We start from the raw sequence: 26,361 nt of genomic DNA, 5'->3' as shown, positions 1-26,361 counted from the left end.
CAATAAAAGGATCATGACAGCTTTGAGAGAATGTGGACTAGAGTTTCATCCGATTATTCACTCATTTGAACAAAGCTGAGCACACTGCTGGTGTTTTGCAAGTAACAGTACTTGGTAACTTAAAACTGCATTTATACTTTCTTTTTATTTCGACACATTTTAAAGCTGATAAATGACCACTAAAGCAATTCTTGGCTCGATTGACTGAACTGAAATACAGGTACTGGACATTCTCTAATTATCAAATGAACACCAAAAAGAACAATAAAAAACCTAAAGCTCAAAAGAGGAAATGAAGTATGAGAGGTATCTGCACTCATTGTGTCCTATTAGCACCATCTTTATTTCCTTTTTACAAAAAAATAGAAATAACAACAGACAAATATACTCGGGAAAAAAAAATCAATGCTTTTGCCTTGGTCTCACTGAGGAGCTGCACAGGCAGAGTCCTGGCTGAAACTTTGACAGTATATGCCACTGACAAAGGGGAATAAAGGTATATGCAATATATCCATGCAAGACACAAAGTACAAAATGTGTTCTGTGGCCCAACAAACATTTTGGAGGTTGCCTGTGTCATAACAATTTTCAAAGTACTGTTGCTCACCCATGCCTTTACATAGCACAGCTTACAAACAAGTTACATATACACATATATCATAAAAAAGATTTGTTTATGATCTAACTGCTACAGATTAAGGCATCCTAACAGCTGCTGTTTTGCTGGTGAGGGGTATGTCTCACATTAGTGTTTTAAAAGGCTATATTTCAGGAATTTCAAATGAAGTAAGACATCATCACGTGGTTTAGAGGAAGAATTCCTGCAGCTCTGGCTCTTCAGTACTCTTTTGACTGACAGATTTCTGGCTGTTACAGTTTATGTCATCATGCCTGGAAAACAAAGAAAATTATTAATGGTAACACTAACAATATAGAGGTATTTGCACTGTGCTTATTTATCCTGTTTTATTCCATTTGCATGTACTGAAGTCTGAATTAATCTTTCTCTCTGAGCTTATTTTTCTAGACATGTACTACACAAAATACTTTTTAATACTGTGTATTTCTACTGAGTTGTAGCTTTCATTCTGAAATCAAACCTGGAAACCATTGGGATGATGAGGAGCTTTTTCAGTCATGGCATTAATTAGCCTGTTGTTGTAATGTCGTGGTAATAATGAACAGAACACCAAAAAATTTCTTGCCCTTTAGTGAAAAGTATCACAGTGACAAACAGATCCACTACAATAAACATTAGGCATATCCTATTGGTTTCTGACTCTGCCTGTAATGGAATCATCTTGTCCCCATTACTAATCATCAGAGAGAAATGAACACTTTCAGAAGATGATTCACGGTATTTATTCTATGTGTCTGCTTTAGGTAGAAGACGGAGGCAAACACCATAGCAAAAATGGAAAGCAGTAATTATCTTTCTGACATGGGCCTGTATCTGTTTTAGCATTGTAATTTCTGTAAAAACTCAATTCTAGTCATTAGGATTTTATTAGATGCACAGTTGAGGATAATTTCTCCATAGCGTGTTTTCATTTCCCCACTAGGTAAACTTAAATTAAAAAATAATTTAAAAATCTGTCTATCGTGTATGAGATTCGAATGATAGCTTGCCAATTAGGGTGAAAAAATTAATAACTACATATTTGTAACACTAGTTTTCTTCATTTCCTTTGATATGTCCTTGTTCTGAATTGCCAGCATCTACCCCCTCTCTTCAATTAACCTTCCAACTAATTAAAGTCCACAGCAACTTCCAAATCAGTTAAAAATCTCACTTTTAGTTATACTACTGAACAGCAAAGCAGCAAAACTCCTACAATACAATAATGACTACCTGGTTTGCTGCTGCAAAGGACAGATACTACAGTGAAGGCAAGAGTATATGTACAAAAAAGTTTGTCTTAAACTCACATATTTGTGAGGCTGATTCTTATAAACTGGAATCAATTTATTTCATTCTGCAATCATCACAAAGAACCAAATATCCCCAATAACCTTGTGGTTACTTCAGGATTTAACAGATGTTGACCTTCTCATGGATCACAGTTGTGGGTCTTAATAAGAGGTAAGAGGGCATCAGGGATCATTTTATTTTAAAATCTCCTTCATTCATCTAAATTACTATTGTCACATACCCAAAGCAAGAGCAAAAGGCACAAAACTGAGGCAGACTTTGTAGGAATGGGATTGAGGTAAAAGAGGATCATTTACCTTTTTGCTATATCTCCTTTTTGGCACTTAACATGCATTGCTGTTATCAACAATATGTTTAACGTTACTCACATAGCTTTATTAAAGGCTGCTTTCTGAGGCTAAGATAATGAACTACTGCATGAGCTTAGACTTGCAGTGCTGAAAGCCCCTGTTGGTGAATCCCCCATGTAGAGTCTCACTAGGCACTCTAAAGAGCCCAGTTTGTAGCTCTACAGTTGCAATGTGACCTCAAAGAGCATCATTTTTAGCTAATGCAGATGTCTCTAGGTGACAATACTGTGACCTGGAGAAAACGTATTACCGATTCTACTAATCAGTAACCAAATTCCTAATTAATTTTCTCACATCTTCTGGTGCCTGTATAGCCCCAGAAATACTAAAAATCCCCTCATGCAGCAAGCAGTGATGCATGATCATAGCAGTTCACAACAGAACAAATGTAAATTTTCTGAGGAGAGGTTTAAATTACTTTCATATTGATGTTATACTGTACTAGCTTGAATTGCTACTATTTCATGAGACATACAGATAAGCGTTCTTTTTCTGGAGTATATATTTGAAGTTTTAATTTATCTAGCACTAGGTCTGGCAGTGGGATTAGGTTAGATCCACTTAACCATTTTAGAAATATGCCCAGTTTACTATCTGACAGAAATCTGACAGTGGATTCTGCTGACTGCCCCAATGTATGAAGCAATTTTTGCTGTTGATAGTTGCAGCAAATACAGGAGTTTCTATTGATATGGTGAGTTAGTGCTTACTTTAATGTAATGCAGGTCTCAGATAATTTAAAGTATGGGAAAGAGCTGTTCATTGGCATACATGTAAGATGGAAAAAACCTACAGCTATTTGTTTGGAGTTGTAATTTGCCAAAAACTAGCTAATCCTTCCAAAAGGGGAAAAATCATCCCAAACCATCCTGTACATCTGAAATTTCCTTCAAGGCTTTCAGAAAAATAGGGTGTATCAAACTTAAAAAGGCCACTAAAAATTCTAGCATTCTAGCAATTCTAGTCCTCTGCTATTAAGCTGTGACCAATTTGAAAAAACAAACCACAGAGCCTTGATGTATTTGGGTATTTTGAATGAAAATTAAACAAACAAACAAACAAACAAAAAAGACCAAAAAAAAATTAAATAAAGAGAAGCTGAAGAAAAAGAAAACAGGAAACTGGTGGACAGGAATTTCATCTCTCTGAACGCAGATTTTGCATAATGACTTCATATTTCAGAAGATGATAATAAAATCCCTTATATAAGGCTCTAGAGTTAAAATGGGTTTGCAACTGTGTCCAGTAATGTAATTCCCCAATATAACAATCTTCAAAGGTTTAAAACACCAAAGATTATACTCTTTTCCAGAAAGTTGTTTTTTTCAAAATAGTTCTGAAACAGTATTACATAGTCTCCCCAGGCCACCCAAGGGAAATTCAGATAATGTCCAGGGGCTTGTAGTCCACATAATGGTGATGTTCTATTATTTAAATTTCACAGCTACTGGGCATCATGCAGTGGACCAACAACAGGCACCCATTTTTCCCATTCAAAAATCACAGGAGATACTAAAAGGCATCACAAGGCTGGTTTAGAAGCTCTGACAGCCTTTGGGTCTGTGTTCTCATTTCTGAAAAGCACAACAGAACTTCCATTCTTATGTGATTTTTGGAGATCTCATGCCACAGACTCTAGCACACAATTTGCCCATTTCTGTCCTAATTTGTGGGTACCATAACAGTCTCCTCAAACTGTGCCCCTCAGGCACTCTGCTCCTTGTTTCCTGCTCTCTGGTTCTACATGTGTCCACTGCCATGGGGGCAACTTCAGGACATGGTGCCTGGACCATTAGTGTCTGGAGGTGTAATCAGGAGCTCAGGCCCAGCCATCACCCTCCCAGCAGGGGACTTCACATCTCTGCAGTGGCAGCCAGACCTTCCCTATCTCTCACTGTTTCTGGGAAATACCATGTTGTAAGGGATTTCTCACACAAGAGCAGTTACACAAGGCAATGCCAAATTACAACAAATGGCTACATTTGGGAGACAGCTCCAACATAAGGATGAGCTTAATAGTTTTGTATTCCTCTATGGCCTGGACAGGCAGCTGGATGTTTTGACTGGAGGCTGACCACTGATGCTTCCTCAAACTACTGCTGTGAAGTTTTGTGCACAGGATTTTCCCCTCTTTGTTTTCTGGAGAGAATGAAACCTCTTGGAAATCTTACAGTTCTGTTTCTGGTTTCACATATGCTGTGCCAATGACTTCAGAACAAAACTCCCATTTCCATTACAGAAATTCAGTTTTCAAGTATGGGAAGGTCCTGGCACTAGCAAATTAGTGAACAAAAAACCAAATGTATTAGATATAGAAAATACTAATCTGAAAGTAATTTAGGCTCCTGAACTGCAGAATGACTAACGTCAGACTAACTTTACATCTGAGTTTAACAGACAAAGAAAAAGGAATTTGTGAGTGTTAAGAGTTGAGTAAAAATGGCAGGCAATTTTTAGAACGCATTTGCTTACAAAAAAAACATTGGTCATCGAGTCCAACTCCTGGCCCTGCACAGGACTATCCCCAAGAGTCACACCATGTGCCCGAGAGCACTGTCCAAATACTTTTTGAACTCTGTCAGCCTGTTCCAGTGCCCAACCACCCTCCAACCTAAACCTCCCCCGACACAACTTCAGGCCATTCCCTTGGGTGTTGTCACTGGTCACCACAGAGAAGAGATCAGTCCCTGCCCCTCCTCTTCCCCTCACAAGGAAGTTGTAGACTGCAGTGAGGTCTCCCTTCAATCTGCTCCAGGCTGAACAGACCTCAGCAGCTCCTCATACGGCTTCCCCTCAAGGCCCTTCATCCTTTTCACTGCCCTCATTTAGACACTCTCTAATGGCTTAAATGTTCTTTTCCCAACATGTCTTTATGGACACTGGGGGACTGATCTTTATCTGCCCCAAATTAAGGAGTTTGAACACAGTCATGGCTAATCAGATTTTTACAAAACAGATTTAAGTTCAAAACCTAAGGGAGAGTAAGAAAAATGCAAAAATAAAAGACCACTACTTGAAGCACTACTACTTAAAGTAGAGCACTCTGCCTCATGTTCTCTGTACTCTATTTAGAGATGAACTGTGGTCTTTTTTGCTGTCCTCATGAGAGGAAATTTAATTTCCATTCTCATCTGGTTCTTGACTTTCATTCAACGGAGGCAGAATACTCAGCCAAAGTCTTCTATACACCCTGGTGGATTTATGAGTATGAATACTTTCTGTACTTGCTTGGAACTGAATCCTGTAGCCAGTTCAATGGTGACATCAGCAGAAATCCATCATAAATTTCTGCTTTTCTAGGAATTTAGATGTTCATCTACTTCCCTTTTTGTGAGTCAATAGATTCCAGTGTTTCAGTTACAAATAACGTTAGCAAACACAATTTGAGAAAACAAAGCAACAGAGATGCTAAACATTAGCATGCATAAGCACATACCAAGCATAGTTACACAGAAGTTCTTCATTCAACGTGCTAGAGGAAAGACTGGTGTAGCTGAAGAAAGGATCCTAAGGAAGTACAACATCATATCAGTTAAAAGCATGCACTGTGCTCACCACATGCATAACATGGAAATCTACCAAAACATGCAGTCAGACAGCCACAGTAATGTTTCAACAGATTTCTTTTTATGCCTGAATCTGTTACCTCTTTGAGATGTGTGCTGTGGTCCTTTGGGTTGGTATGAAAATTTATTCTTTCCACAGTTTTGATGTTGACAAGAGTGACATGCAAACATGGCCTTTTCACAGACAATAAGTGTTTTACAGTGCAAGCATCAATCCTGTTAGAATTACCTCACACAATTCTTCAAATTTCTTAGGGAACTAGGAAAACTGCTCATGACCTTACAATCTATCAGAACATCTTTGAAGACAGACTGTCTTCATTTGTCACTATGAAATCTGAATCACTCACTTGAAAAAAGAAGCATTGTGTTATATAAATACTTCCATACTAAACTGGCTGTTCAAGTAGATGGTTCAGATCTTCAAAGACTCAGACCAGTAGTTCATATTGTGATTCTCAGTAAACTTTAAGAAATGCAGTCCCACTTCAATTTAGCCTGCTTCCTCTCCTTTGAATTTTTAATTTAATTTAATTTCATTTCATTTCATTTCATTTCATTTTACAGTATGCTATACACGACCGTTCTAGCAGCACCCACTAACATGGACTGCTCACTGTTTCCAAATTCTCTCTTTCCACTGTTTCTTTTCCATACCCATTTTGCCTCCTCTTTGCCTAAGATTTTCCTGTATTTTTCTCCCATTACCTTGTCATACTTTTAACAGTATATAATTCACCAATTCTTCTCCTCCTGCTATTGGCCCACTTTAAGTTTTTTTTTTCATCTCGAATTTATTTTTCCACCTCATGTCTTTCCATCCACCCCTTCCCTCCCAGTGTGACTTCCACAGAGAACAAAATCATCTACCATTCCCTCTCAATTGTATTTTATCTCCAGATGCTCACACTTCTCTCCACTCTACAAACACACTGCGCCCACAGTATTTCCTCCCTCTGTCTCTTTCATTCAATACCTCTTTCTCTTTAAAGATACATTTGTTCAAAGTATTTTCTCCTTCCTTTAAACAAGAGGGACACTCCTCTTTCTGTTGGGATCCCAGAAAGGACATTGTGTTGACTGCAAAGGGGGGATGATCTGGATCCAGTACATTTTGCTACAGACCAACCATATGTTCTGGTACAAGAAGACTCTGTTATGAGGAGAAGGTGGGCAAATAACACTATAACTCACACAGAAGCCAGAAGGACCATTTCTGAAATTTTTCCTGGTTGTATTTCTCATCAAGTCTTGGCTATAGGACAGGCCAGGGCGAATCCTTCAGTAATTTACTCCTCAGATATCCCATGGTTTCAAGAGTGACATTCTCATTGTAAGTTTTGTCACTCGGTGCAATATCAAACATCATTTCCGTGTGAATCACATTTCAGTAGAAAGCTTTAAACACAGAATATGTGAACCACATGCTCTAAGAGCACAGACTGTACAGTCTTGTACAGACAAGCAACACCTGCCACTCCTCAGAAAAGCCTTCCAAAATTAAAAGGGATTTATACAGGTCAAATACAATAAAGTATTTGTGTGCATCCTTTTGCTATAGAAAGGCAAGAGGAAGAAGCTGTCAAATTTATTCATTACTTAAAGAGACTAGAAAAAAAAAAGGCCCTTCCTTCTTTCAGTGCACTCACTGGCTTGTTTCTTCCTTTTGAGAGAACTGCTGGATTTCCCTTGCTGTCTGTTGTCTTCCTTCCTGATGAGGTAAAAGGCAGCGTCGATGAGGTTTTGACCTGGTTTGCTGTTTGACAGTTGTTATTGTTATTTTGGTTGCCACTCAGTGTCTCCATTATGGACCGAAAGGTTCCAAAAGGCCTTTTCAGCTGATCCCCTATATGCTCCCCAGAGCTGGGTGGAGCCCGCATGAGTCCTTTGCTCTGGTCTTTATCCTTTTCCTCATTTAGTTCTGACTCTGCTAGCTCCACCTGCACCACAGGCTCCTCAAAAGTTACACGAAGTTTCAAATTTTGAGACGTTCTGCGCTTTGAAGATGGAGACTTAAGAGCACTCTTAGGGCTTGTAGCAACCTTTTGAGCAGTGGCACTATCCGAGCTGGACGGAGAGTTGTCTCCACAAAACTGGTTCTGAGGTACCATACCAGACTGATATGGGGCTTCGTTATCGGGATCACTGCTCTCTGAAGTAGGGGAAGGACTGTGACCATCCACAGACTTAGAGACCCTGATACCAAAGGGGAAGCGGCGTCCTGCTGCAGAAGTGTGTTTCTTAAGCATCAGGTTCAAACTCTCTGTGCTCTCAACACTCTCCACTATAGGCTGAGGTCTTGGTTTGTCACTTCTTTTCACAGGAGTGTTCTTGTGGTCCTCAAAATTAGGTGAATCTGTATCAGACTCGCTGAGAGACCGCTGCATCAGTTGCCTCAGTCGTGCTAACTTCAACTCCCTTTTCTCTGGCAAAATCTTCTTCACGTTCTTGGAGGATGCATGAGCATCCTGAAATTCCAAAGTCAGCTTTTCCTGCATACAGACATTTTCAGATATTTCCTTCCCCAACAACTGACGCAAGATTTTATCTGAGTCCTCATCTTTTATCTTGGCTCGAGTGCGACTAGAAGTTCCCAAGCTGCCAAGAATCTGAATCCCATCTTGGGTGTTCAATTTACTTTTTGGTGGAGACAATTCATCTGCTTCAGATGGTTTCCACTGGGGTTTGCCAGAAGCAGGAGATGATGGCAAGCTTAAAGAAAAAAAGAAGAAACACCACAGTGAAATTAATGCATATTTAAAATATGAAATTGCCATTTCCCGTGTATTTGTCTGTCTCAGCTTCTTGTTACGTATCCTCTTCATTGCTACTCACATGGAATTTATTACTATGATGATACAGCAAAGATTACATAAAGAAGGATGTAACCCTGTTTCCACTCCTATTCAGGATCTGAGGACCTTCACTTTCTCTCACAAAGAAAACTCCTTATAATCAAAACTTGAAATTTAAATTTAAACACCAAATATGACTTTATGAGGAAAACTCTAGAGAAACTACTGTTTCCTATTTATGGGAATTGTTTCATATTTTGTCATGTTTTAAAAGGCAAAGAAACTTGCACAAGGTCAAATGCCTCCTATCCAAGTCACATCATAATACAAAAGTAGCTTATTCTAAGTACTGTGAAAGGACTAGCTCTCCACATTGCAATGATTTCATATATCTACACTTCATCTGGTACTAATAGCCGTATAAGACCTCATAAAAAGTCAGGGCCATTTGCACTCAAAACTTTTTCAGATATGAAATACTGAAAAGCAAGAGAAAGGTGACAAGAATGTATTTCAACACTATTAGAATAATAAATTAAATTTAGAACTCCAAATGTTTTATAGCAAGGAAACAGCAATTTGACATAAGCCCAGTTTGCAAAGAATGTAAATTACAGAGACCTTTTCTTTCCCTCTGATATATGCTAGAGCTCATAATACTTATATACATTCTTATTTTAAACCAATTTTCCACTGTGCAAGGACAAGATGACAAAATTAAAGTTAGTGTGAGGCAGGCAAGCAGCTTCTGCTCTGCTGAGTCCATATTCTCACAGTGTAAAAAATTCACGTGCCTGTACTACCCACTTCATTTTCAATTCCCTTTGTGCTTTTTTTCCTATGCTAACCAAAACAGACACTAAAGAATACGTATTTATCTATAGTAGACATTCCCAGCAAAAGGGATAGGTTCTTTTAGATCTGCTACTGACTCCTTGGATGATGATGATGATATCCACAAGTGAGTTCTACCCAGAAGGAAAAATAGTAGCCAACCATGAAATAAAATAAACAGAGTACAATTTTCAGACTTGCTCACTTAACTAAAATAATATTGAAACCTACCCTTTTACAGAAACAGTGAATGCTGAGAGGTCTGCTCTCACCTTATCTTACCTGACATTGAAAGTAAAACAGTCCTGGTGTTCAGCAGTACTCAGATGTGAGACCACCTGGAAAGACCAGCCAGCAAAAATCACAGAAACCAAATGAGCTGGAAGACAACATTTGGTCCCATTGTACCTACTAAGCTGGCAGACAGGGAAGACAAAAATTCCTAAAAAAAAGACAAAAAACCCCTCTTTCCAGTGTGGTTTTCTACTTCAGCAGGAGTTCGGAGTTTACAGTCCTTTCCTAGCTGAAGTTCCTTTACACAAATGCATCTGCAATCCCAATGTCTTCGTTATCTACTATTGTAACTATCTGCACTTGCCTGAAACTATGACACATGAAATCCAGGGACGTGGAGCATTTGTACAGAAAAATGTTTGAGATTCTGTGAGAATCAAAAGAAAGCAGTCACTCATCCTCTGAGTTCATACTTGATAACCCAAAGCCGTGATCATCAATGCCTGCAGAAGCTTTTATTCTGGCTACTTAAACACAGATGTAGCTTCCTAACAACTCCGAAACTCTGTATGGCTTCCAGAGAGGAAAATGTATTAGAAGGTAATGATAAACTGAGTTCTCTTTGCATGTGAGTTACTTCTTTTCAAAGTAATCTTCAGATTGCTGTGAGTGACAAGCTGGGCTTGCTTGACTTCCATGCATCACACTGTCAGAGATTCAGTCCTCAGTCTTCACCTTCCTCTTCTTTAATGTTTGAAACGTCATTTGAGTTTCTTTCTCCAACTTCTGACATGATACATAAGCAATACATAAAATTTCTAGAGTTTTCACTTTTTATTCAAGCTACTGCAGGTAAAAGATTTAATGAGTGTAAAGAGCCTTATTAATCTGAAAGCAGGATTTGTTGGTAACTGGCTTTATAACTTACTGCTAGCAGTAATGTACAGTGGATCAACACGAGGTCAAACTTTACAACTTTCCTACAGATTTCTAGGATCCTCTGCTGTTCATCTAATTCAAAATATAGTATATTTCACTGTAAAACTGGTTTTCACTCTGTTGGGAAACAGGGACTATTTAGTTCATACTCAAAAATTCCAATATTTATCAACATTACACACTGCTAAATTCCAGAAGCTCACCTTTGAGCCTACAAGGTAAAACCCCCACATTTTCTTTACAGAACACATTTACTAAGCCACATCACAGCTTCTCCTGATAACTGATATACCAGGAAAATGTGCAAATCCAGACTGCAGCACAATTCCCCCACCTCACCTTGGGGATGTGGGCAGTGACTTGCCCTCCAACCGCTGGGCTTCTAAAAGCTGCTGGAGTTGGTTCTGTAATGTCACACGTTCCACCGTCTGCCTGCAAGAAAATTTAAGACTGTTTACCTCAAATTGTAAACTGTCTGCATTAGTAATCTGCAGGGTAACAGATACTATCCTTTCAACTTTGTATTAAAGGAAGAAGTCCTCTTCATCTGTACTTTATGTAGTAAGTAAATAGAGAACTCATAAATAAGAAAATACAGAGTTTGTACTTTTTTCTGAATCTCTGTTGGCATTTCATAATCACTGCACAAGAACAGCTGAGAGAATCTCACTTGTCAGATTATTTATTATACTTCATATAAGAAAAAGTGTGTGATCATAAGCAGCAGAGAATTGGAACTGAGTGACTCACAGATACAAAGATCTGGCAGAGCAAACTTAGGGCCCTTTAGTTCTTACTTGTTTGTAGAAAGGAATAGAAAATGGACACATTTAACAGTCACTTCTGATGTTTGGTGGTTGACTTTTATTCAGCTAAGCAACAGCTGAGACAACTGTTCTCTCCTCTTCTATCTGCAAATGAACTCAGAGAGGAGCCTTTGCCCACTGGAAAGGACTGGTCCCATCTTCAGCTGCAGGATGGAGTTAGGTATGACCTCTGTGCCACATCTGCTTGCTGCCCAACCTTACTGAAGGTCTCTGCATCCATCTTATAGCACCCAGTAGTGCTATACCTAATGCCGTTTATCACTTTCAGTGTGGTATTGTGATTGTTTTGTAAATAGCTTTAGAAACCAACACTCAAAAATGGTAATAGTACCTAAAAATTGTTAGTAATATGAGAGTGATATCCATTCTAGAAACAACATTTAACATTTATCGTGTGCAATCACTATATCTCTTGTCCTGCAATATACTTATTTCCATAGGAAGGACTCAGTTGAACAATATAACCTACAAACCCTCAAGTAGCTTTACAAGAATGATAGAATAGAACAATTTGGCACAAAAAGGTCTTCTCCCAATTCAGACTTTCCATTCTAACATCAAAACACTCCTTCAGCTTGTTGACCACCACAGACAACATTCAATCTTGTTTAGCGACCTGTAATTTCCAGTGCTTCTAAACACTGCACAGACAGAATTACTGGGAACTACTGGAAAACAAGAGACTTAGAGCTTTTTATTACTGTACATATGCTATCAAACAGAATTGGTATATTGTGTTTTTTTCCCTGGTCCTGATGAAATGACCATGGGAAAATGACTTTTTATCTGCTTCTCCCAGGCTTTGCTTCTGTTGCTGTATAAGTAATATGTTTTTAGGACTTTTATTCTTGTTGGATCTGCAGAACTAAGACAGTTCTCAAACAGTGAGCTGGACACTTTCCTAGCTTGCATGCCATGAGCAGAAGATTTAGTGGAGTTCCAAATGAAGCCTTTATAACTGGCAATGTCAAAGCCAGAAAGAATCCAGATGACTTTTTAAACTAAAGGTTGTACTTGCAGGGCTGGCAGAAAACAAATGTTTTACTTTTAATATATCAAAGTGGATTTGAAAAGTGCTACAGAAATAAAGGTGTGACCTTGACATACTGCCTTGCCACCACATTTTACAACACAGCCATGCTTTATGCAAATCCTTTCTTCCTTTAATTTTCCATCTTCCTTCTTCTAGCCTACACACTTCCTTAGACTATTTTAAGATTACTCCTATTATCTGTCAACATTGGCTTATATTGCAGATCCCGAGATACTCTCTTTTAAGAACCAGGGAAATTTTCATTCGAAATTAGGTTGTGATGCAATTTCACTGGTTTTTTTTGTCTTTTATCCTTCTTTTAATTTCTTTTTTAAAATACCTAAATAATGCAGCTAACAGTTTTTAATGTGTTTAATGTTTTTAGCTTTAGTGGAAATTTCTGATATGTCTTCTTCTGAGATAATATTCTCATTCCACTTAAACATTTCAATTTTAAAAGAATTGAAGTCTCCTCCATTTTCACAGTTCTAGTTAGTGTATAACTCACATAAACTAACACATCTTGCCAGCACTATCCCTAAAGATATATAACATACACATATATACCTAAGATAATATTGGAAACAAGGCGTCACAGCTTCTTGGAATAGCAACACTGCAAAGTATTAAAACCAGACTGATTTAGGAGATAAGATCACGGTAGCTTCTGGGCTAAGAGAGTCTACTTACTTTATTATACTTAATGGACAAATTCTGGGTCTTACCTCAGACAATGTTCCCATTGAGTAATATGTAAGGACTCTTCTGTGTCTACTTAGACAGCTGTGGACCCCAACTACCTCCTAATGAAATCAGGGAGCTCAGTAACTCAGCAGGGAATAGGCTGAGGCACTGGGCGTTACTGAAGTGTCTTTCATAATATGTTTTCTTATTTATCCATTTTTTTCAAATAAAACAAGAATGGCCACTATACAAAGCAGAAAATAGAATTACTTAACTAAGTAAGAAAAAGATGAACATTGTAAAGTTTACATTGAGTTTCTTACCATGCGTCTATATAATACACAATACCACAAAAAACTCCCCATACCAACCAAAAACCCAGCAACTTGCACACATTTTACCATAGCACTACGTAAAAAAAAAAAAAAAAAAAAGCTATTTTTACAGCTATTCCTGTGAGGTTCCAGGAAAATCATGGATTTCTTTTACAGAACATAGAAAAGTGATAGCAACAGAAGATATTAAATTATTTTCTGTCCTAGTTAGGACAGCTGAGACCAGTTCATCATGGTATGGGTGTAACCCAAAACTGTGTATTCTATAGCCTTCCATGCCATTTCCCAGAAACTGTTGTCAATAGACTATTAGCACCTCTGCCCATAGAGCCTGACTCCTCAGGCTATAAACTAGGTGTTAAGAGGCCTGTGAGATAGGAGGATGCTCTTGTCCTCACACCCTTTGTGGAACTCCCCGCCCTGAGGGAAGCACTGAGCATTCCTGACTGAACTGGAGGATATATAATCTTGGAGTCTTGGAACATTTTCAACCACTCGTGGGATCCAGAGGAAGACTGCAGCTCATCGCTCTCAACCAGACTTAGACACCACCCTCAGCTGGACTGCAATCACCACTTCTGACCAGACTGCAACAGCTCTCCCACCAGCAGGTTTTTCCCCTCTCCCTTTACTTTGGACTCAAGTGGGGCCCAAGGAACACCACTTTGTTCATGCCCCGGGGTACTGGGTTATACATTTGGGTTTTGTGGGTTAAGACCAATTGTTTGTTTGTATGATTGTACTTACTGTATTATTTTAATAAATTGTTATTCTGACTTATAATCTCTCCTTTGAGTTGAGTTCATTTCCCCTGCTGGTTAACTCTTAAACCAGCACATTTTCTCAACTTCATTTTTTGACTCCTGGTTTGTTTTGATCTTTGCCTTGCCAGAGATTTTGTCTTGAAAGTGTATCAAAAGAATCTGTAAATGTCTCTGTTAAACAGAGACAGGTCCAGAGACACATTCAGGTCCATAACTGTGGGACAGTGAAACCATTTCAGAATGCAGGTCCATCAGCAAGTAGCATTGTAAAATAAGTCTATGGAAGCATTCATTTTATGTCATTAATTTTGACATGGTCTCTTCAGACCAGGAAAGCCCAAACAATAAAAGTCATACTGTAGGCAGGAATTTTCCACACTTGCAACTAAGGATTTTTTAGGTAGATAAAATCAGTGAAGGAGTAAGTAAGATTGTAAGACCTATGGAGAGCTCAGGAAGTAAAACAAAAGCAGACTGCATGCTGCATGCATGAGTAGAAGAAACCTGCTGCCTTGGAAGATACTCCTATTGTTCAGAGACTGGAAGGGATCTGTCCTTCTTTCCCTCCTGGACTTTTATTTGGAGGGGAGAAGAGATCTGATCATTGTAAATACTATATGTCATGGTAGAGATATTGTGATCGTGTGTATAATGTATTGTAGTATTTATTGTACAGTCATTGTAATATATTCCCTTTCCCCATTCTGAGTCTGGTGTGTTTTGTCTGGAAAAACCCATCTCACATTAGGTTGAGATGTGGGAGGGGGCTTAGACTAGGGGATTGGATTTTGGGGCTATCTCAAACCATGACACTTCAAATAGTGTGACGGATTGGAATAACTTGTCTCCAGAACTGCTCTGTGTTGCCTTCATGATTGGAAAAGCTCATAAAAAGAGAATGAAAGATGGTACATCCTTCTTTGGGTTAAGACCTTTGAAGATAGGTGCTTGTTTAAGTTTCTTTGCTGCCTTTCTTCTTGCACAATATCAACCATTCCAGTCTTCCTGTGGTTGGAGACATTGTGTTATCTGAGAGAGACTCTTATGCCTTATTAATGACCCACTCAGAATCATGAAATCACAGAATCACAGAATATACCATGTTGAAAGGGACCCACAAGGATCATCGAGTCCAATTCCTAGACCTGCACAGGACCATCCCCAAGAGTCACACCATGTGCCCAAGAGTATCATCTAAACGCTTTTTGAACTATGTCAGACTTGGTGCTGTGACCACTTCCCTGGGGAGCCTGTTCCAGTGCCCAACCATCCTCTGGGTGGGAAACCTCTTTTTAATATCCAACCCAAACCTATCCTGGTACAACTTTATGCAGTTCCCTCGGGTCCTGTCACTGGTCACCACAGAGAAGAGATCAGTGCCTGTCCCTCCTGTCCCCTCACAAGGAAGTGGTAAACTGCAATGGGGTCTCCCCTCAGTCTCCTCCAGGCTGAACAGACCAAGTGACCTCAGCAGCTCCTCCTACAGCTTCCCCTCAAGGTCCTTCAGCATCTTGCATGATCAGCTCATGTTTACAGCAGCCCAGGAAAGGCTAGAAAGCACATAAGGGCTTTCAGTGTTGATACTGATTGCTCAGGTAATCCATCATGATACAACCATACCTCTTTTGTCTCTAGAACAGTGTTCATTGACACTTGCAAAAGTATTGGAGAAAATACAAGAAAGCTAGTTCAGCTGCCCAAGTTGGAGCTATTCCTACATAATAGCCATTTGAACTGACTTAGACTGTAAACTGGACTTCTATCTGTTGCTATCTGATGTTTTCAGGATCTTCAGAGTGCTGCAGCCAGTGGATTCTCATGCTATGCTAAAGGTCCCTTTGAGAAGCTGCTGCAGACAGGTACTTCATACATCCTTGGATTTTTAAGAAGGATGAGCATTGCAAACAGGGCAAGAGCCTTTTTCCATCATCCTCTCTGCCTCCTGAGCATGAGCCTCTGAACATGGTCCATTGCTTCTATCAAAACCACTCACAGCCTGGGGCCTGCAGCCCAAATAGCCATGCAGAAGTTGCTCTTTCAAGCAGAAAACAGAATATTTCACTGCCTCAGTAAACTGCAACAGGGTTGCACAAGAGACTTACATCTCTCTGTAGAAGAGGAAGAAAAGGCTGCTGCTGCACTTACTGGAACTAATCTGAATCCTGAAAAATAGACTGATGAAGGGAAGCAGATTTAATTCCAGCTGAAACAAGCAACGAAACCCATCAGGGACCAGATAAGAATAATTTAAATTACTTCCTATGGATACAATCTATGAGATGACAGTGGGGAGACTTGGAAAAGCGTTAATACTTTTGTCATGAAAGTCACAACTAGACTATTTCTGTGGGGGTGAGCAGCCTGCTGACTGACATAAGAAGTCTCTCTCTTTTATAAGAGAAGTAACACTTACATCAAGTACTGGGTGAGGACTGAAGAGAACTGAAACATGGAGACTCTGTGGTTGCCATTTCTACCTCCTGGTGTGTGTTTCCTTTTTTTTTTTCTACTGAGCAATGGGGAAAATAAATTTCATTATATATTGTGTCAGATGCTAATGCAGCCTACTTAGGAAATGCCCTAGATTCTATTTTTTTTTCCTTTATGTCAGCTGATTTTATTTTTCAGCAAATGAACCAAGGGAACAGTGTCAGACTGTGAAATTACGAAAATTGAAAATTATAATAATTCTCAGTTTACTGTTTGTATTTTTGACAGTATCAATGTTAAAGAAGAATGAAGATATCACAGAGAGAAAACATCAATGTAAAGACAGGGAGATCATTTACCAGCTACTGTCATGGGCAAAAGAGACTTGACTTGGGAAATTTAACTTAATTCATTGTCAATTAGCATAAATATTTCATTATTGCTTCAGGTTTGCAGAAATAAAAAAGGACAGATGTTTAAAACATCTATCCTCCCCTTTTGCAAGCTCAAATTTATCTGCATTGCTAGATCCAACTCTCCCCAGTTCTCAGGCTTTACTCCAGACACCTCTCTTCCCCTCTTGTCACTGCTGCAGGTTACACCCAGTCTCTTCAGTGAGCCAACATGCAGCACAGGTCAGGTTTCATGTGTAGCAGTTTTTCACTGCTGCTCCCTTTTTCTCCACTTTCTCCCGTGCTCTAGTGTGGGTCCTTGACAGGCTGCAGTCCATTCAGGAAATCACCAGTGTGGACTTACCCGTGGGCTGTAGTCCTTTCGAGGTATGTCCCTGTTCTACCGTGGTACTCTATGGGCCACAGTCCCTTTGGGGATGTGCCTTCTCCAACATAGTGTGCCTCCAGCTCCTCTGACCTTGCTGTCCCCTCTGTTTGTCATTCTTCTGTTCTCTTCTCTTCTCTCTGGCATTTTCTGCCCTTTCTTAAATATATTTTCACAGAGGTGCTTCAAGATTGATCTACAGTCGTAGCTGTGTCCTGAAGTGGACCTGTTGCAGAAAGTTGTGTCCAGCAAAGAGTAGCCTCTCATCTGTTCTCACTGAGGCTGCTCTACAGCTTCCCTACTAGCAGAGTATTATAATTTATACCCAGTAAAATTAGCTACATGCTGCTTGCATAAAATGATATGGTCTTCTCTAAACATGGGATTATCAGAAGTCAGTTTCATGGACTGTGATAGCTGACAAGGTCTTGATCACATATTTAAATTGGAACAATGTTACATCAGTGTTGATGGTTTCTAAGAGTCTTATGAGCCTACTGACATGGTAAGTCACAGTAACTGCACCTACAACTAAAGAAAGCAATTGCAAAAATTTGTGTTTCGAAATAACAGGTTCTTTAAAGAATGTTTAATAAAAATCATACTAAAATATTAAAACCAGTTCATATGAAGGACAAACAGAACAGAAGATATTTCCCCAGTAGCCATTGTGGGCTTTGGTGACCTTCCAAGTCCGAAAAAACCCCTCCAACTACTATTTCTACTATTCCTCCCAACATCAACACCCAGCACTGTAAGTGGGAAGAACCACTCACTGTATACAAAAGCATGCTATGTGAACAGAAACCATGACCAGTAATGATGTGATCCCAAGGTATGCAAAGGGAAAGAAACTGGATTGCTTCATATATACCTTTTTCATTTCCTGCTCCTTTCACCTATGTTCATAGCAAACTGCCACAAAGAAAACAGCTGAAAAATTGAGCTGCTAAAGATGAAAGGGCAAATACTTGAGAGTAGGAAAGAGCAGAGAAATAAAGTAGAAATATGACTTGAAAATGTCATATATATGAAGCAGAAAACAGACACTGCAAATAAATTGAATATGAAGTAGGGTATTGTTTTAAGATCAATCACTCTGCTAACAATGAAACACTTACTCCTTCAGCTGCTTAGTTAGCTTGACAACCTGAGAGGCCAATGACATACACGTCTCCACAACTACTAAGTAGCGGGAACACATGGTATGCCCCTGTCGCTCAGCACTTTGTGAGGGTTTCTCTCCCACGTGGTTTTGCATGGTGACATTTGCTCCATATTCAACCAATGTCTGTAAAAACATAAAAGGGAACAGTGACATCTCTAAGTATAAGTCTCTGCTGTGACTTCTAATCATCACAAGAATGGTTGGATGTAAAACACTCCTGAATAAAATGCCTGAAAATGTTAGTCTGAGCCAGTAATTTTTAAAATTCAGTCACTGACAAGCCTGTATGCAGCTTGAACTCAAACCACATACCACTAAAATCTACCCCTTAGTGCAACAATAACATAGAAAAGTGAGCTGTGGTTCAGAAGAGCTATAAAAATATTATATTATTTCTTCCTCTCCCCTTGCACTTCTACTCAATTAATTTTTCTGCTCATTTGTTTACGCAGCATAGTACCACTTGAAGCATTCATAAAGTGAGTGAGATCATCAAATGAAAACAGAGGACTTTCATTAGGTCACCTATTAATTCTCTCCTGCACCACAGTAATAATGCATTACAGAAAATGGTGATAACTTTACACATAGCAGACCTAGAAAAGAAGACACAGGCAAGTGCAATTCAAAGGACATAAGTTCTAGATAACATCAGGGTCCAGAGCAGCGTGCCAGTCAGTTTATAGTGGATGGTGATGAGTGTAATGGCTTACCAGGTCTAGTAGCTGCTCTTGGGATCTCCACACCCTTAGAATCTTTTGGGAATGTCACTGCTACAGTATTTGCTGACTCCTTTTGTGGTTTACCTCTCAGTTTCTTACCACAGCAGAATCCCTACATTTAAAACACTCAGTAGAGCTGTCTCAGTGTCCTGGTTCCTTAGCTAAGTGATGTTTGGATATGAAAGACAAGGCACATACTTTAGGTCAGACAGGCACAAATTTCTTATTGCAGAAAAAGATCTGCACAATGATTTTATCAATCTGGTGGGAGTTTTGGTTTCTTAATGATGAAAGAAGTCTCACTGCTTTGCACTTGCTTGGCTAATCCCTATTTTCTCTTGAAGACATACTGAAATATGGGTCAGCTTTTAGTCCGTAAGAAAAATTATGCCTTATATTCTGATGTATATCCCCATGTTACTCACAGTACTATCAGAGAAGATTAGGTTGTTGCTGGAGAACCATCTGGGTTGTGAGCATGACATTTGAGTTACTTTGAGACTTGAATACAGAGCATTCTAAGAGCATAAGAAGTTCTGTCAGGCTGACTCAAGACACACAATAACTGAAGCAAGAATTGAGGCCAAGTCTTCACTCTTTATAATCTGTTTGTGATAATCAGTGTTACATAGTATTTGGATTACTGAAGAACACAGAATAGGACCTAAATGTTCTCAGCAATGCTCTGACACACATTGATCATAGAACTCAGGAAAATTTCTGAGCAACATCATAATACACCCAAAAACTACAGCTTATTAACATTATACATACACATGCAGAAGAGCTGAGCTCTTGCTTGAGTTATCTAAGCAGAGCTGGTAAGCCACTGATGATTAGAGTGACCTTCTGACCACAAACAGCAGGCACAGCGATCTGAGAAAGAAGAATGCTGGTCTGCCTGGTCTGCTAAAACCACACAGAAAGGAAAGTTATGAACACTCATGTATCTCATGGGTTTAATTTATCAAGAAAGAAAATAAGGGAGGGAGAGTTATGACCTTGCAGAAAGTAATCTTATAGTTAGGAACATGATAGCAGTGACATTTGCTCATAAACACGGTGAATGAGAGCTCCAGGGAATCACTGAAAGACTGTGACTCTCCATTTTTATGCTGCTGCTTATAATTTCCTTGTCTCCTCATTGACTTTTTTCTTCTTACTAGATTATTCACTGTACATTGTTTTAAATTAGAGTATAAGATTATTGAGCAGAGGGCTTATTTTGTTTCACAGCACAACAAAATATCAACTACACTTAAGACTGCGAGGTGTTAGTGAAGCGACATAACTAACATTGCGTATTTTTATCATCATTAATTTTTTCATGATTTATTTCTCATGGTTACAACACAAAGCACTTGCTGATTTGTATATTTATCTAAAATATAATAATCCTAAGAATTCTAAGGCATTTATTAAGGTTCATTCCTCACAGGAAAAAAAGGGTTAGTCCATTTTTGGTTTATTTTTATTCATGAGAACAGCCTGTAGATGTCACCACTCTGTTCAAAATCATCTACACTCACTTCTTTTTCAAATGCATTGTACATCTCAGTGAGGCACTGTTGAGATAGCAACCCTAAACACACATTGTATAGCAACCCTAAGTATACCCTCTACCACAATGGTGCTCCCTGATAGTAAATCATAAACATTTCTTCTATCCATTTTTTCCCATCTGACCATAGTCATTGTCTACAGTACAATAATAAAACCACTAGATGCAGAATGGATGTGATGATTTGTTTACGTTATTCTCATACAAGTTTCTACAATGTCTATTCCTCTAATCTTAAAAAAGAAAAAAAGACACACCCCCTTAATGAGAAAATGCAGAGATGGTCATGTCCTCCAAATCTATTTCATTGTCTTCTTTTCAAGTCTATTCATTCAGCTCAGCTATGACCTGTTTTTCTTTTTTATTATGTGAAACTCTCAAACTGGCTTTTATGGAGTTATGTCTTCTCTGTGTCTAGATCTATAAATAGATTGCTATATTAATAATAATAATAATAACAATCATAATCACAATCATAATCATAATCATAATCATAATCATAATCATAATCATAATCATAATCAGCAGCTCTGAAGCTTATTACAGACTAGCGGTATTTCTTTTAGGGTTGGACTAATACAAATCTTCTGTGCTTGCAGTGGCCTAAAAGGTTATGTGGATCAGTTCATATGTGGTAACAGGACTAGTATGTTTACTGATATATATGAGTCTTTTGACTCTGAGAATTACTGCTCCTTTTTAGACATGTCTTCCTCCCTAATGTGGGAGAGAACTTTAATTTTTATTTTTTGCCTTTCTGCCAAGTGGTTATTTACTGTTTTATCTGTTCTTCTCCAGTGAGTAATTTGTTTATCAAATACCTTTCTGCAATTTCCTGGAATAATTTTATTAATATTTCTTCTCCAAATAGTTTTCACTCAAAGTGGCCACAACACAAATATGGAAATGTACTCCTGTGACTAGTGGCTCTAGCAAATTTGATGGACAGGGAGTATGTCTGCAATTGAACACAAAGTTAAGTTGCTTCAGTTTCAACCATTTACCAGCAGTCCTGATCAGCAAGGGAGGTCCCTATGACTGGAAGTTGCCAAATGTGGCACCCATCTATAAGAAGGGTGGGAAACAGGATCCAGGGAACCATAGGCCTGTCAGCACAACCTCAGTGCCAAGGAAGTTCATGGAGTAGATTGTCTTGACTGTCACCATGCAACAAGTACGGGACAACCAGGGGATCTTGCCCAGTCAATATGAGTTTATGAAAGCAGGTCCTACTTGACAGACCTGATCTTCTGCGACAAAGGGATGAGTAAAAGGTTGTGCATGACATCTACCCAGACTTTAGTAAAACATTTGACACTGTTTTCCAGAGCATTCTCCTGGAGAAACTGGCTTCCCATGGTATGAGTGGGTGTACTGTTCATGGGGTGAAAAACTGGCTGGATGGCAGAGCCCTGAGCACGGTGGTGAATGGAGTTACCACCAGTTACCAGTTGGTGGCTGGTTACTAGTGGGGCTCCTCAGGGCTCAGTATTGGGGCCAGTCCTGTTTCATATAACTGACAACATGGACAAGGAGATCGAGTGCACCTTCAGTAAGGTCACAGATGACACCAGGTTGGGTGGGAGTGTTGATCTTCTTGAGGGCAGGAAGGCTCTGCAGAGGAATCTGGACAAGTTGGATTGAAGGGATGAGGCCAGTTGTATGAGATTCAACAAGGCCAAATATCAGGTCCTGCACTTGGGCCCCAACAACCCCATGCAGTGTGACAGGATTGGAGTGGAGTATCTGGAAAACTGCCTAGGGTGCTGGTTGACAGCCGTCTGAACATCAGCCAGCAGTGTGCCCAGGTGGCCAAGAAGGCCAATGGTATTCTGGCTTGTATGAGCAATACTGTGGCCAGCAGGACTGGGGAACTGGGGAACTGACGGTCCCTTTGTACTGGGCACTGGTGAGGCTGCACCTTAAATCCTGTGTTCAGTTTTGGGCTCTTCACTAAAAGAAAGACATTGAGGTGCTGGAGTGAGTCCAGAGAAGGGGAACAGAGCTGTGGAAGTCTCATGAGGAGCATCTGAGGGAGCTGAGATTGTTTAGCCTGGAGAAAAGGAGACTGAGGAGAGACCTATCACTCTTCACAACTACCTGAAAGGCGGCTGTTGTGAGATGGGGGTTGGCCTCTTCTCCCAGGTAACAAGTAACAGGACAAGAGGAAATTGCTGCAAGTTGCACCAGGGGAGGTTTAGATTAGATACTAGGGGGAAAAAATCACAAAAAGGGTTGTTAAGTATTGGAACAGACTGCCCAGGGAAGTGGCGAAGCCACCATCCCTAGAAGTGTTCCAAAACTGTGTGGATATGGCACTTGAACACATGGTTTAACGGTGAACATGGTGGTGGTGCCAGTTTGAAGGTTGGACTTGAGGATCTCAAAGGTCTTTTCCAATCTTAATGATTTTCTGGTTCTATGATTCTATGACCTAGCCATCCAGCTTAACCCTATGACTTTTTTTGGTATGTCTGCATTGAACATCGGTACTGGACAGAGGTATCCAAACTGGTTTATTCAGATCTGACTCCCAGAAGTATCGTAGATGTGTAAGCCTTTTCAGCCAGATAAACTACCATTTTAAGCACCTCTATAAAACAGAACTATATTGCTTTCAGTGGCCAAGATGATTCCCTGATAATTAGTTAGAAATTAGCATCACTTTACATTGTTTAGCATAGATTCATTCAAAGATGACAAATTTGAAAAGGATGGCTTACTCAAGGTGTAAATCCTTCAACAAACTTATCTGTTACACTTCTCCTAAGCTGGAGAGCTACAACTACTCAGTGAGAAAAGAAACAGAAGGAAAATATCAGAACAGTAAGAAGAGTATACATACCTGCATTCTCTGCCCTTTTGTAACACAAAAACATAACACACTAGATGCTTACGCATAAATAATATAATCATGCTTTCATCTTGCAATACAACATTTATTTTAGAGTTGCAACAGCATAATTGAGAATAGAATAAAAAACTTGGAGCATTTCAGTATTCCAGGCTGACTCCTACTGGTCTAAAATTCATCCTTCTAGTATATTTTAACATACCAATAATTATTCCCAGTTAGATCTCCCATAATAAGTTTTGGTTGCTGTCATTCAAGCTTGATGTTTAGAGGTGTCTGATATAACTATCACTCTACCTGTATGCATCCTAGATAGCCATGTTGAGCAGCTATGTGAACAGCAGTATTTCCATCCTGGTCAACTTCATCCAGTGAAATCCCTTGTTCTTGCATAAACTGAAGAAGCCACAGAAGGATTTTCTCCTAGGGGAAGGGGGAAAGAAATGTCACAAAAGATAAGAAATAACAGAAAGCTATATTATATACTAGAGGAATACTGGTATTGCCATCTGTTACTATTACTATCCATTAATTCCTTGTTTTCAGTGTCTCTTAACTTTGTAGGACTTAGCGCATCATGGGTCTCTAGTTTGGTTTTTTTTTGTTAGTGGGTTCTTTTCCCCAAAGGAAATAAGCTGAAATACTTTATTTTATAAAAAGATATAATAGGAAAAATATGAGTGCTGTAACACATTCTGAGAAATTGTACGCAAAGAGCATGCCTGCCTCTGTTTTGGTGATGAAATATGGGGCAGAACAACCCATATATCAATTTGAAAATCAGCTTGTGAAATTTGGTCAAAGTTCACAAGCCTCTTTGGAAAATTAAAACAGCAGTATGCTTAGATCACAGAGCTGAGCAGCTGGATTCTTCAAATCTCTAGCCGCTTCCCAGCTCTGAGTGGCTGTGCTAGAGGAGAAGCAACACAACTAAACACAGGAAATTTTGCTAGCCTAAGATCTCAGTGTATTGACTAATGGGTCATTTGTATGTCCTGCATGTTGGGAAGGATGGGGAGACTTGGACTCCAAAAATTTTCAAGTGAAAGTCTGGAAGTCAAAACTGAGGTACGAACTTAATTTTGTACAAACGTCATTTTTTCTGTGTGTGTATACAGTTGTAATACACATTTATCTGGATATCCTTTTCTAACAATGGATAGCTTATAAAAGTGCACGAAGTTTATTTCATATCTTATTTTCTCCAGCAAGTTTATTTGGAAAAAATTTCTTCTCTCTAGGAACTTTCCATGCCTCTCCAGATTAAATTTCGTTTTGCCTTATTGAATATGAATCATATTGAAAATCTAGAATAAATCTATAGATTACATAGAAAAGTGAGATCCATTAAAGGATAGCTGACTACAGCTTTATTCCCAGTTTTTGCCCCTGAATAGCTGAAAGAACAAATTACCTCTTAGCTTAAAATTCTTTTCTGTAAACATGTATTTTTTAGTATATTCCATTTATATCAATCATGTAATACTGACACAAGCTGTAGATCAAAAGGGCTGTGTGGATTCTAGTGTTGTTGAGGCAAGCGCAGACTTAACCTGCAGCACCTCAGTAGCTTCAGTGACGCAGAAGTACGTAACACCCACAGTTACGTAAAAGCAAAGGTCTCTAAAAGCAAAGTGTATCTAAATAAAACAGTATTGGAAGCATGTAGAGGACTCTGAGTAGGAAAGAGGTAAAAAAGAAAAAGAATAAAAATGAGGAAAGAATATTCTAGAAAGGCTGGGTATAAAACAATTTTTTTTGTATAAAACTACCACAGATATTTTAATCTCAATGAAAAGGGGAGGAATTGCCAGACTCTTCCAGGGCTATTCCAAATGATTCTGCCCATTCAAGCACCTGGATTTCTGCTTACTATTTTGGAGGGCTAGTCTGTCTGACAAGTATCTTCCTCATATCTTCATTTTAACAGCAATTTTGTTTTTATTACAGGGTGAAGGCATAGGTGTTTTTACTTCTCCTTGACTGAATGCCCAATACAGTTGACAGACAGCATGGAGAGATGACTTCAGATCACGTATCCCTTTAAAAATATTCTTGAGCAGTTTCTCAATATGCCGGTGATGTTGGCCAGAAATTAAGAAGGATTATACTACTCCTGTGAATTGCCTTTATGTTTTAATAATTAAAAGAAAAATATTTTAGCAAAACTCCTCTGCAGAACTGGAAGACAACTACAGCTTTGAAATCATATATTTCTTTGGAATGTAACAGGGACCAGAACGTCAAGCATGTTCTGTAATTTTACAATCACAATCAGCATGGAGAAAATGATGCTTTCTATTAATTTATCTTGTCAATGTGGAAATCAAGTGCCTGGAAGGCTATAATCAATCATCTGTACTTACGACTATCTGTGCACCAAGAGATCACAGGCACAAAGTCATAGTCCTACTCAAACTCTTTGTGTTTCTGTCAAATGAGTACATTTCTTAGCAAATTTATCCTTGACCAAAAAAACCCCAAGAAAACAAATATTTTTTTCACATACAACTAGGGAAAATGAAAACATCATACATCAAAATATACCACATATC

At 39.0% G+C, this 26,361-nt stretch overlaps 1 protein-coding gene across 3 annotated transcripts in view; it reads right to left on the bottom strand.

Moving 5' to 3' along the window:
* Positions 1 to 324: 324 nt before the first annotated feature.
* The window catches only part of SNCAIP (synuclein alpha interacting protein), a 93,945-nt gene continuing 67,908 nt past the window's right edge, over positions 325 to 26,361 (bottom strand). The window contains exons 7-12 of one of the 3 annotated variants that reach the window (XM_017807386.1): positions 24,104 to 24,229; positions 18,623 to 18,792; positions 10,991 to 11,083; positions 7,499 to 8,561; positions 5,720 to 5,790; positions 325 to 891 (exon numbers count right to left, since the gene is read on the bottom strand). In XM_017807386.1, coding sequence (XP_017662875.1) covers positions 807 to 891; positions 5,720 to 5,790; positions 7,499 to 8,561; positions 10,991 to 11,083; positions 18,623 to 18,792; positions 24,104 to 24,229 — 1,608 coding nt within the window. In that variant the 3' untranslated portion in view covers positions 325 to 806. The remainder of the gene's footprint in view (positions 892 to 5,719; positions 5,791 to 7,498; positions 8,562 to 10,990; positions 11,084 to 18,622; positions 18,793 to 24,103; positions 24,230 to 26,361) is intronic. The other 2 variants (XM_017807387.1, XM_017807389.1) reach the window with 2 other exon arrangements.

Source organism: Lepidothrix coronata, unplaced genomic scaffold (genome assembly GCF_001604755.1).
Source record: "Lepidothrix coronata isolate B3197 unplaced genomic scaffold, Lepidothrix_coronata-1.0 Scaffold18, whole genome shotgun sequence".
Taxonomy (NCBI): Eukaryota; Metazoa; Chordata; class Aves; order Passeriformes; family Pipridae; genus Lepidothrix; species Lepidothrix coronata.
Note: the sequence above shows the minus strand (reverse complement) of the source record. Positions and strands in the feature narration are given on the sequence as shown.